A 13865-nucleotide genomic window follows, 5' to 3' on the forward strand; every position below is an offset into this window, starting at 1 on the left:
AATGTAAAAAGTAAAGAATCCTGGAACTGCCTTTTTGAATAAAGTGAGTTTAACTGTGTGTAGCTGTTATAGCTACATAACTTTGTGTTAATAATAATTTTATCATGTTCATATAATCATTATTATTTTATCTTTATTGTACAAATCACTGTGTTTTTTATTTTTATAAAAATATTTTTATAGTGTTTTGTTTGTAGCTCTTTAATATCTTTAGTTTTATGTTTTGTATAAAGACGATCTAACCCAACACAACCAGCAGTATTTTATTTTTTAAAAACACATACAATTTGTACAAATTATTTTTATCTTATTCAATAAAATTAAATGTTTTATCTTTGTTTTACTTTTATTTATAGATGTAGGGCCAACACTAATTAGAGCACAATAATCGAATCGGAATTATAAATCCTAAACGCATCTGATATTGCTGTAATTGTAACTTTGTTATAGGTTTGTCAACTATAAAACAGTTGGTTGGTTCTGAAGTTTTTAAGTAGTTCTTGCGTTCAAAAATGGGACACGATTATAAAAACGTTGATATTATCATAAACGATATCCACCCCGATATTTTCTTACTGCAAAGAAAATTGTTGAGTAATGATATTGATATAATCAATAGATATTAGATATTGTTGATGATGCTAGCTCTAGAACTATAATGATTTTATTTATTTATTTATTCAGTTATTTTATTTTTATTTTATTAGATGTCACACATCACACCAGTACCAATGTAACACCACCAAGTGTTACACACTTTACATACGTATTAAAACAATATGTTGTTTTTATTTGGGCATTAAAATACCTGAATGTTTAAATATTATAAATTGTTTTGTACAAATAATTAATTATTATGACACATAGTATCTATATTTATATAGGTACCTACAGGATGTCACACATCAGTCATAAATCAATCATATTGATGATAATGTAAAGAGAATAAATTATGAAGTTGAATGATTCTTTACAATTTTTGTAGATCGGATGTATCAATAGAGCTCTGCTAGTTTGAGAATGTTTGGCTTAATATTAGTCAATTAAAAATTTAAAATTAACTGGATTGGAGTGTAGTTTTTATATCTTATATACAAAGTTTTAACCAGATCAAGAAAATAAAAAATGTTCAATATTGTCTATACATAGTATTTAAACAATTAATTCAGTAAATGTTCCTTTCACTAGTTTTTATTTTAGTTATAAAAACAAACATAATAAATGTTTATTGTAATGTTATCAATAAGTATAAGTTTTCAATAAAAAAAGAAATACATAACATAAATTTGTTGAAACCAGTTTATTATTTTGATATAAAAATCATTGCTAGACAGGTAACCAAATCAAATTTTAAGTTTTTTATCAAAATAAATATTATTTTTAAAATTATTTAACAATCAACTACATAAATTGTTTAAATACTGTATTAGTATAAACCTTAACTCATTCGTTAAACTTAAGTTTTCTATAAACAAACATTTCACAATATTTACAAAATTATATATTTTTTGCTAAAATTTCAACTTGCTTATTTACTATTTGATGAATACTGCTATTATAACGAATGAATCATCCTGTATACATATAAATGCAATGCAAGTTGTTATCATTTTTATAAAATAAATATTTGTATTTAATATTTTATTTTTATTATTATTTAAAAAAATTTAAAATAAAATTGATAAAATAAAACTAATCAAGTACTTAGGTAAGTACTGGTAGGTACTGTACTGTTCGTTTAGTTTTTAAAATCTAAATAAAATATTTATTATAATAGATTTTAATTATATTTTATTTCAAACGTCATGTCAATATTATTTATTTAGTTTAGACTAAACATTTTATCGATTTAGACCAAGAGCCATCAGATACAAACCAAAATTAACAATTGATCACATTCATCAAAATACTATTTTACTAACAAAATTGCCAAATAATTTTTTTAGATACAGTACCTATACAAAAATATCAGAAATGTTTTTTGTAAAAAATAGTAATAATTGTTATTGAAATAATTTTTTAAAAGCCTAAAAATATTCGGCAGAAAATCGTCACAGTGTACAAAGTTTTGAATATTTGTTGCTGTGCAAGTTTTCGAACATATTTCTAATAGTATTCTCTAAATTATAGCGTTGCAGCTTTGAAATTAAGTAAATTTTAGATATAAATGAACTGATTTTAAGCTATTCTATATCATAGATTGTGGTTCGTCATTACAAAGATGTGTACCTACCTACTGTACGTTCAGTGTACCTACTGTACAATATACGTAGAACACGCTGTATACTATTTATTAAATAGTAATCTAAAGAATTTAATCTTAATTTTAGATTTTAGTGTGAAGTCAGCATTCAATTAAAATATAATTATACAATTAGTACACGAATGCATGCAGTTAGTAACAACTAGTCAAAAATGATTCAGAGTCGGATTTGCAGGCGGTTTTCGATATTCGATTCGTTAGAGCATCAGGAAATTTTTTGTGACCTAAATTGATTTATAAGAGATTAAAAATATGCAATTAGTATAATTAATATGCTTTTTATAATTGCATTTAAATATAATACATTCACAATTCGGTTAGTAGTAATGAAAATGATTCCAATCTTACGTTACTCGGAGGGTTTTTCAGCTCACTAAACACGAACCGAGGTACCTAGTATCCAGGGTGTTCATAGTGTTCGGGAAATTTGTTTAATAATCGATCCAAACTCGTTACACGAAACTTTTTTTAAAGTAAGAGTATTTTTTTTCATCGTCCATAAAATTTTTGCTTGCATCTTGCGCTCTTTTTAGAATTTCCCGGAGGAGAGTTAAGTTGGAAGTTTCATACGATTGGAAGGCATCGTTCTATCTCATATTTGAATAATTTTCTAAAGGGAAGGAAATCTCAGAAACTATATTTTGAGCAACAAATTTTTAGGCTTATAACATAATGACTATAAAATCAGTATTTACCTATGATTGTACAAACTAAATTATAGCCATATTTCGTTAAATATGTCGGATTTTGTTACATATGTATTCCTAGAAAAGTAAAGTAAGTAAGTAGGTATCTCATTAAAATCAGATAAACCGTTATTAAAAGTAGCTTAAAATCCAAGATTTATATCTATATTTTTTAAATCAAAAATCTATTATATTTGCAGCAGGATCGATAGAATGAATATGTGTATAATATTAAATGGAGGGTTAAAAATGTATTTAGTGATCCATATAGATCGATAATAAACAAACAAACATTTGGCAAACAAAATATCTTTCAAAATGATAATAAAAGTTTTTATTTTGTTGTTGTTTGTGACTGCACATACAGGTGAGATTCTAACCATTAGAGCTGTAGTAGGTATTTTGAGTTGTTCTCTGTTTTGTAGGATAATAGATAATAATAATAAAAGTACAACTATAAAAAGATCTTTTAGATACAGGATCTAGTATGTTGAATGGATCGCATAGATCTATCTATCTAGATGTAATATATGAGTACTATTTAAGATCGGACTCTATGATAGTAAACTTTAAACTAAAACTATTTAAATTATTTTTTAAAATCTGTTATTAAATACTGCTATTCTATTAAGTATTTATTTGTATTTTTAAATGCGATTGCTATTTTATTCTGTTCTGCTCTGCCATTTGTATGTGAAACATTAAAAAAATTATATTAAAAATATTTTAATTGGTTCATAATTAAACAAATTGAAATATTTATTTTTAAGATTCTTGAGGCACTTACAGAAAAAAATAGAAAAATGACATTCTGAACACTTTAAAGCGGTTTCGGCTTTGTTTAAAGTGTTTTTAGAGCATTTTCTTACATTTACGTCATATAAATTGTCTAGTTGACTAGTTGACTAGTTACATGACAGGCAAACCACTTTATCACATCAAAAGTGTTAAAACAATTTTAACACTTTGTCGATAATAATTTTTTTAATGAAAATTAATTTAATTGAATCTAAAGATAAAAGTTTTCTGAAGTTGTAAGCCCAAAAAATTTTTTTGTATATTTTTTAAAAAATAAATAAAAATCATAAAATTTTTCATGGTATTTTTATTCTAAAAGTTGATATTTTCCTTCCCCCTTTTTTTTACCAAAAAAACAAGATTGATATGGCATCTCTTTAATAAATTCGACCGTGGTGAATTTAACTTTTAAAAGTTACATCAATAGCTTTCTGTCATCAAGTAAATTAGTAGAGTAGTTATTCATAACTATAGCAGTTTAACCATCCACTTCAAAAGCTATTGTGTTTAAAAATTTGTAACTCCGCTAATTTCGGTGGTTTTAATTTTTGACGATATTACAGCAATCTAAAAATAACGCAAAAAGACCTATTTTCAGTATTAAATTAAAATGACAGATAATGGAGATAGACTTCCTGATGTAGTGAAAGTTTTTCATTGGAAATTTTCTCTTTTTTAAGAATCTATTTTAAATTTTTCTAGATATCATTCCGTATCCAACAAGTTATCACACGTATTTTTAGTTTGACTGCTCTATGTCTGTCTGGGTGTCTGTCTGTGGCATCGTAACACCTAAACGAATGAACCGATTTTGAATTTTTTTGTTTCGATTGAAAGGTAATTTAATGGGGATTATTCTTAGTTATGTTTCAGTGCGAGTTTAGGGTTATGTAGCAGAAAAATTTCTCGGAGGTTTTTTAAATTTCACTTTTTTCTGGATGAAAACAATAATTATGTATTCAGAATTAACGCAGCTATACAAAGTAAGTGTATTTTTTTTAGAATGAGGGGTTCTTGAGTATCTAACGTTTTAATAATAAAAATAAAATAATAATAATTATAAATAAAAAGTAAAAAAAAAAAATAAAGAACTTAAAATTAAATAGTAAATGTTTTTTAATGTTTCACTATCGGATAGGATTTCCTGAAATTGAAACCTGAAGAATGCAAAACATGAACAGAAGTAGACGACGCAGACGTGAATAAACGTACAAGGGGGAGAAAGATAGACACATGACATGGAAGTACTATAGATAGTGTGTAATGCGTTACAATACGGTACGCATTCATTTGTCACCAAAAAAAAAATAATAATAATAATAATAAACTAAAAGTGATTGAAACGCACATAAAAGAATAAAAAAGAAAGAAGAATAAAAAAATAAAAATAAAAAAACTAACAGAATGGAATCAAATAAAAATTATGATGTTTACAATTTTATAAATACTTTTAAAAACATATTAAATTACAAAAAAATATATTTATTTTAAAAAAATATACGAATATAGGGAGAAATAATATTTTTAATAACAAATATACCTACGAACAGAACTACTAACCTACAGGATGCTTTGTTTTTAACTTTTAAAATGCTTCAAACGATAAATGTTACTTTTAAAAGGACACATCTTATACTGGTATCAAATTCAATGTAAGTTATCAGGTGCAATTAATATTTCACTTTAATTTTAAATCACAAGCATTAGATAAAGGCTTTAAATTGAAAAGTTGTCCTTTATAAATACGCAAACAGTTTTTTTGTAAAGAGAATAGACTGTAATTATAACAAGAATCTAACTTTTTGGGCGATTACGAAAAATTAATTTTGGATACAATTTTTCAGTCCGTTATTACCTAAACTGTACGGTTTGGGGAAAAAGTTTCGAACAAAAAATGTTACTTTTCTATCTCATGAATAGCAAACAACTTTCTAATTAAAGAAAACAACTTTCTAAAAGTGTTCATCTATCAATTACCAATTAGATAGAATGGAGTGAGTTTTTCATTAAGCTTAAAAACCTTGGTCAAGTTTAATGTGTACCTATAAACACAAAATTTTTTAACTGAAGTATTCGATAAACATATTTTCATATGTCAAAGCATCCTGTACACTTACAGTGTACCTACAGGGTGATTTATTTTTAACTTGATATACTTTTGAAACTTTAATAATAAGTTTTATCGAAGAAAAGCTTGGTTTAAATAGACACACATTCGAATTAAACTCAACTTTTGTATAAAACATTTTTGCTATAGATATACAAGTATAGGTACTATGATAATACATGTAGGATGTAATCTATATATTTATCTCTGGTTCACCCTGTAGTTATATATAATACGATATATGATAGATAATGATTGTGTGAACATAAAACACATGATAATGATAAATTAAAGAAACATAAATTAAACACTTAATTATTATTTTGTATCATTTTTAATATTAATTAGTTAAAAGCATGGCTATAAATAAAATTATTATTAATATTTAAAATTAGTCTAATTAAAGTATAAATAGATTTATAAATATGTTAAAAAATAGTATTTTAAAACAAAGATAGGTACACTTGATTTACAACTCAATCAATCAATATTTACTAATATTAACGCATAATTAAAAAGTTTCCAGGGCTATGAAGTTTTGACAAAAACTTTGATAAAATTGATTTAAAAAAATCAATCAAATAAATTTTTAATAAATAAATAAATAAGTACAATTATAAAAATGCAACTTGCAAGACTTACCTCATAGAATGACGTAGAACTTGTTGTGGTATTATTATTATTATTGGATGTTGATCCAGTTTTAGATCCAGATCCACTAGATGTATTATTATTATTATTATTATTATTATAGGATGCAGTAGTAGATTGATGATAATAAGATGATGGTTCACATACAACAGCACTTGTATTATAATGAAGCATATCTGAACCCAGAATGGGATGCATAGGTATGACTGCTATTGGCATAGGTAACATTACATTCCAAACCACAGCGATAACAGCAACAACTAAAACAAAATAACATCAAAATTAATTTTAATTTAATTTAATTTATATTCAAAATATTACAAAGTTCATATTAACTCAATTTTAACGATAGCTATTTCTAACATCTTTATCATAAATACAAAAGCAATAGCATTATTTTCTTAAGAGGAAATTCACTAAAATTACATGACTTTTTTGTACGCTTTATCCAATACAAAACGGATTTAAAATGTTTTACAAAACTCACTATCTTTCAACTCGCTATCTTTTATAGTTGTGAAGAAAAATCGAATGTTTTATCGTAATTTGGGTCCTCAGGAAGTTCAAACCAAAGTAGTTAATTTTTTTATAACGAATAACTTTTACATTTAAACTTCCGTTTCATCTCTAACGGTTTACAAGATGAATAGTTTTTCATTTGATTGAATGAGCAAAGAATACACCATTTTAAAATTAACACATATCAATTAACTTTAAAAATAAATCAATTCTGTCCGTAAATCGGTTTCTACGGAAATATGCGTTATAATATAATAAAAGCCAGTTAAGAAACAAACCATTTATCATTGTTCATATTATTTTATCATTTATTCGTGCGATGGCGTAACGAAAGCGAAGTGTTGACGTCACTGCCTTTTAAATTTATTGTTTAGAAAAATCATTTTTAATAATTGTAAATTTATATGATAAATTTATTTAAAGAGAACAAATTTTTTTCCCAATCAATTTTTTGGTAAACTAAATAAAAAACTTGTAACTTCTCTATTAAATTAGATAAAATTATTTATTTTTTGATGTATATAATTTATTTATACTTATAACAGCTATTTATTTGCAATTTTTTTTTCAAAACAAAGTTGTTTAAAACCAACAACAAAACCATAAAGGTATGTAAAGTAAAGTAAAAATAAATTGATACGCGTGTGAATAATTATTTATAATAAAATAGAAATATAATAAAATAAAATAATAATAAAAAATTAAAAAATAAAATGTTAACTTGATAAAAACAAGTTAACAACTATTTATTGGTGGTGATTATTACTTTTATAAATATACATCAATAACTTTATTGTTATGTACTAGTTCGATCAGTGAGGGCTTCCGCTCCCGTGGCTACCTTGTTGCAAGTTTTCAAATGAGATTCCAAATTCGATGATTTTTCGTTGAGATACAGCTGTTTGATTTTGATTTAATTTAGATTAAATTTGGTGTGAAAATTTTGTTCCTTAAATAAATTGGTTATGTACATATAAAGAAACAAGTTATATGAATAAATTTAGCTACTGACGATGATTGGCTTATAATCACAATATCGATATTTAACGAAATGTAAGTCTTTTGAATATTTTTTAAAATTATTCGAGTATCGTGATATTTATTTCAATAACTCGAAGAATAATAAAAATTTACTTTTTCAGTGTGAAAACAATAATTTTATATCAAAAAGTAATATTTATTACTTATAAAATAAAATCAAATGAATTCAATCAAATCTAACCACAAAATAATAAAATAAAATTAAAATTAATATTAAAAAAACAAAAATTATAAAATCTATAAACTTGTCAAGATTAAATCAATAATTGTAGAGTTGTAGGGTAAAATGTTGTACCTTGGATACCTCTTCAGTTTCTTGAAAAGTTTACTTATTGTTATGTAAGTACGATTATTTAGTGCGACGATTAATTCAAAAGATACAGGATTTTAAATCTAAAATCTAAATTTTATTTGAAAAGCGAATATGTTGGTCCAAAAGAATTTTTTATAGCTCATTTTCAAGAGAAATAAATAAGCATCGAGTGTTCTTAATAAATTTGTTGTAAAATTATTTTTAAAATTTTGGTCTTCTAAATCTTCTAAACTCTATATATAATTACAAATAACATTTCTCATTTTTCCAATCCTCCGTTCAAAGTGGCAAGGGATAATAAAGGGTTTTTAAAGCTATGAATTCTAAAACTAGAAAGAATAAGTTTTCAAACGATCTATTTCGGGTCCAAATTCGATGATTTTTCGAACAGATACATAGCTACTTGAAATTTAAATAAAATTTTGTGTAAATATTTCGTTAATTTCCTTTAAATATTGTGTTGTGTATATTTGAAAAATATACACAACACAAAAAGATACCAAAATCTTTGAAGCAAGCAAATTTTATCTTAAACGGATCATTTAATTTGAAAAAATCTTTTTGTTCTTTTAAAAATACCACACATTATGAGTTGTTTTTAAAAAAATTGAACTTTATCACTTAAAGCTCTTTAAATATAATTAATATCAAGATAATATTGTAGTCATTATGAAACACGCTATATATAATACAGGGTGCTTTTTTAACTTGACATATGCTTGAAACTCGACAAATAAATTTAATCGAAGAAAAAGCTTCAAACGAAAACTGTTAATTTCAAACACACACATCTTAAACCGCTATCAAATTCGATTTCTGACAAACATTCGATGAACGCTTTAAATTATTCGCTTGAAACATTTTTTTGTAAAGCGAATAGTTTAAACAGTAATTGATAGCAAAAATTTAGTTTTTTGTTGCGTCTGTTTATTCAATTTGAACAAAAACGATCTTTATAGAAAAATAAACCACTTTTCTTGAGTGTATTGGAAAAATTTTTATTGAAAAGTTTCTGGATTTCGCAGAAATTTACATACAAAAATTAATTTTGGGTAAAAACTTTTCACTTCTTTTTTGCCTAAAAACGTTTTCAATTAAAACTGTTACCTATACTTTTTGAATCAATCACAACTTTCTAATTTTGTAAAGCAATTTTCTTAAGAGTTCCATATATCGAGCTTTTCATTGAGCTTGATGGCCTTGATAAAGTTTAATGTCTGCGTAAGATGTGAACCTACACACCCAATATTTTTAGCTTGAATAATTTTTTTTCGATAAAATTTATTTTTTAAGTTTTAACCTGTATATGCCACCAAATAAAAAAAATCAAGAATTACAAACCTTAAAAATGTAAAAATTATTAATTCCATTCAAAAACTATTAAAAACTTATCACAAAAACACCAAAAAAACCGCGTTTAAATTAAAATTTAAATAGCAAATGTTTTGTTTTTAAAATCGAATTACAGATAAATTATGTAAATTTCGCACTTTTGAAACAGATGTATCACACTGCGATCAAATCACTGAATTAATTATTAAGCCACAATAAATTAGAGCAGAATATAAAGTTGGCAACAATGATAGATGAATGATAAGATAAGAAATGTAATTCGTTTTACAATATTTGTGTGGTTTGTCCCATGTATACTTTATAGTTGGCGCTGTCGCCACTCTACAAGTTATGTAGGTACTAAAAAAACACCATCAGTTAGACCATGATCCATGAGCCATGAGCCATGTCACATAACAATGCTATACATATAGGTGATGTGATAAGTATGTGTTGTTAGTACGAGCTATATGAGCTACAAAGCTGTCAGCCATCACAGACAGCAGCCATTTCATTCTAAACCGTCCCACCAATCAATCAAGAACAGAAACTGTAACTTGAGTCAAATCAACAAATTCTAAATATTATTATTTATTAACAGTTACCAATCAATTTATTATCATCATCACCATCATCTTAGATGATATCTACAGGTGAATTATAATGAACTATAATAAAAATAATCACCTTTATACAAATTAAACAATTTTACTAATAAAAAACTAAAGTTGATCTCTATTATTTATAATTTTCATTTAACGCTGAAATTTCCTCCCATTTATGAATCTATTTATAAAATTAATTAAATATTATTTTAAATGTAAATTAAATTTAATAAAATTAATTTTAATAAAAAAATGGTAGTGACGTATTTACACCCGTCGAGGCTGTGAGACAATCGCTAAATTCATATTTTTAAGCTTGTTTCTATGAAAATTACATTATAATATAGTGAATGCTAGCTTAGAAACAAACCATTTATCATTCTGCATGTTAATTTATCATTTCTCCGTGGCGTTGCTTAAACGATGTGTCGACGTCACTAGCGTTTGATTTTATAGTTTAGAAAAAATATTTTCAATTGTAAAATTACATAAAATCAATTTTTTAAATATTTCCTTTAATTTTTCTTAGAAATTTTAAAAAACATGCAACTTTTCTATTTTTTATACCTTCGCAATTTTCAACGTGCTGAAAAACGTTTCAAGTACAATTTTTTAGGCTTCATTGCGATTTCAACAAGCTGTTACACGCATTTTTACGACCATTATTTCCATATTCCACCAATTTGAACTTGTTGACTAGACTTTTACATGGTTTCATTGATTTTTGACTTTCAGGATGAAAACAATAACTTTCTACCCGAACGTTTCATGAGATGGATGCAAACAATAAATTGATTTTTATTTATCAAAAATATTAAAAAATTTTCATGATTTTCCATTTCCATTTAAGTATCTTAAAATAAAGCTAGCGCCATGCTTCACACATAGCTCCACATAGCTCCATAACACAGCAACATGAAGGCGTGACTATCATTCTAGAATCAATTTATTTCATTTGAATTGTTTTGATTGGTTCAAAATATGAAGGCGGAAATTACTCATCCTTATGACGTACAAATGTACACACAGCCTAGCTAGCTATCTGGCTATGATACTGCTTGCTACTTCTTTAATACCCATCTGATAGCAAGCTGTTGTTTTCTCTCTGAAAATAGAAATTACAAATTTTATAAGTTAAACTGATGCTGAAGCTTTAATTTAAAAAAATCAACAGAGAGGTGAAGTGGGACACCCAGTTGGAATAATGTTCCCATCGTATCGTTTTAAATTATTGCAAATTATTTGCTTTTACATTTTTTATAAAGAATATAGTCCCAAAAATTAAATATATAAAATCGGTTCAATCGTTTAGGGGCTAATTCTTCGGGAGATATACTTTGTTAGTTGAGCTTATGTCAACCAACGGTTTCAGAGACTTTGCTTATCACCACAGCACATTTCACATCGAGTTAGATAGTTAAAAATTTGTATTTGAAGTGATTCAATTATATTGAAGCACTTTTCGAATGTGCCAACTTCCAAACCTTCTTCTCAGTCGGTTTTATTTTTGAAGTTGGGAAAAATAATTAAAAGAATCAATAAAATCGCAACATCGAGATTACACTGACTTCTATTTTCAAAATATTCACGCAGAGTGCGTGGCATAGATTATATAACTAATCAGGAATCTAGGGATGTGGTGTGGACTTTAAAGGCCATGTTCACCACCACTTGTCGGTGTGTTGTTGTAACCATTTTAACATTAGGGAAACGATCTTGAATATGAAACCGAATACTGATGTCAATTTAATGCATTTCGTTGTCATCCAGCAGTTAGCACCCTTCTATTTTCTTGATGCCAGACTTTATTTGCTGATTATTGTGTAAATATAAACAAATCCCTTTTTTTTTGAAGATAAAATAAATGCATCCCTCTCGCTACTAATAATTCTACGAAATTTGCGGTCTACTTTATGCAAAGTAGGAATAATAGTGAATCTATAGAGCCAATTGCAGTCAGTCCTTTCAGCTGCTCGGCCGCTGAACACGGCTTCTTTTTCAGAACGGCTGCAATTAAGAGGAAAAAATTTGATAACTTAAGTTTTTCTTCGAAAATTATTCGAATTATTTGAAAATATTTAAATTATTCGAAATTATGTATCGACATATAATAGGAAAGAACTATTTAGCAGAAGTAAGTATTCACAATGACATCAAAAGAAAAATTCATTTCTAAAATAGTAAATTTCATTATGTACCGGTTCCATGTTCCCTTGGACTAGATTCTAATGTTGATATAATAAACTTTCCTGTAACGGATTGGAAAATTTCCATCTAAAACAGAAAGATTTTCCTTTGTTTTTGTCATTCAAAAATTATTTCATAAACCTAAAATAAATTAGTTCTCGAAACGAACAAACAGATCTCTGTAATTCGAACACTGTGATGTTCGAATCTTGTGATGTTTTGTTATTTCTATTTTATCAACAAAATCAAGTTATTGTAAAAAATAAAGCAAAGGTGTCACTAGCATGAAATATTTAGTTTCTATTTTATCAACACAGTCAAGTTATTGTAAAAAATGAAACATAGTTGTCACTAGGCATCAATTCATGATGGCTGATCAATTATGATTCTTATCTTCACTGTCAGTTTCAATCGAATTACACAGATGTCTCTTACAATTTTCAACCGTACGAAAGCTTCAATTAACTAATACAAGATGGCCTATTCTAGATAACTACAAACAGAAGAATACTAACATTTTTTAGCTTTTTCAGGCCTGTTGTACATTAATGGGATACACCATCGTTAATGATTGTGCACTATTTTGAAAATTTCCCATTTTATTTTAGCTAAATTGAAATTTTTATAATAAAAGGAGAGTTATAGAAAATAAAATTTAGTTATTATCATTTATACCCCAATAATTATTTCTCTTACTTTAATATTTACGATGGTATTAACTTCCAAAGTTCTAAAATACAAAAATTTTAATTTCAAAGGTTGTAAGCAAACTTTTGGAAAGTTTCCAGTCGGCATAGGAAGTTTATGATAAAATAAATTCCCAATATGTGGCAAAATGTGATTTAACAAAATTAATTCGATCAAGGAATTTACACATTCGAAGCATATCTCTTCCGGGTTTTATTGGTGTTTAAAATTAATATAAATTTAATTTATTTTCACCATGATACGTTAATTAATATCTAAGCATCAAAAACTTTTGTTAATTCTTCGAAGAGTTCTAATGTTTTTTCGATTAGAGTTATTGGTTAATTTTTTATTTGTGAAAAATTTATAATTTTTTCGAAGTGTTCGCTCATTCTATATCTACCCCTATGTAATTACTTTTGTATTTATATATATAAGGGATGCATCATGTACTTATGTATGACTCACTGTTTACCATGAATCATCAATTCATATAGTTACTTGTATAGTCCTTTATTTATTTGTACAAAAATGACTCAGAATCCTATATTCATATAAATAAAACTTCAACTGCGATCAATAGTCAACTAGGCAATTTGTATGACATAAATGTAAAGAAATGCTCTAAAAATATCGAAAAAGCGTCAAAAACCAAATTTTTTTTTTTAATGCGCCC

General features: G+C 26.1%; 1 protein-coding gene across 1 annotated transcript in view; it reads right to left on the reverse strand.

Annotated features, from left to right (window-relative positions):
- The window catches only part of LOC123290462 (eyes absent homolog 1-like), a 69349-nt gene extending 59609 nt beyond the window's left edge, over window positions 1–9740 (reverse strand). The window contains exons 1-2 of the mRNA XM_044870665.1: window positions 9720–9740; window positions 6497–6765 (exon numbers count right to left, since the gene is read on the reverse strand). Of these exons, the coding sequence (XP_044726600.1) occupies window positions 6497–6733 (237 nt within the window). The 5' untranslated portion in view covers window positions 6734–6765; window positions 9720–9740. The remainder of the gene's footprint in view (window positions 1–6496; window positions 6766–9719) is intronic.
- Window positions 9741–13865: the final 4125 nt, after the last annotated feature.

The sequence above is a fragment of the Chrysoperla carnea genome, chromosome 1 (genome assembly GCF_905475395.1).
Source record: "Chrysoperla carnea chromosome 1, inChrCarn1.1, whole genome shotgun sequence".
Lineage (NCBI taxonomy): Eukaryota > Metazoa > Arthropoda > Insecta > Neuroptera > Chrysopidae > Chrysoperla > Chrysoperla carnea.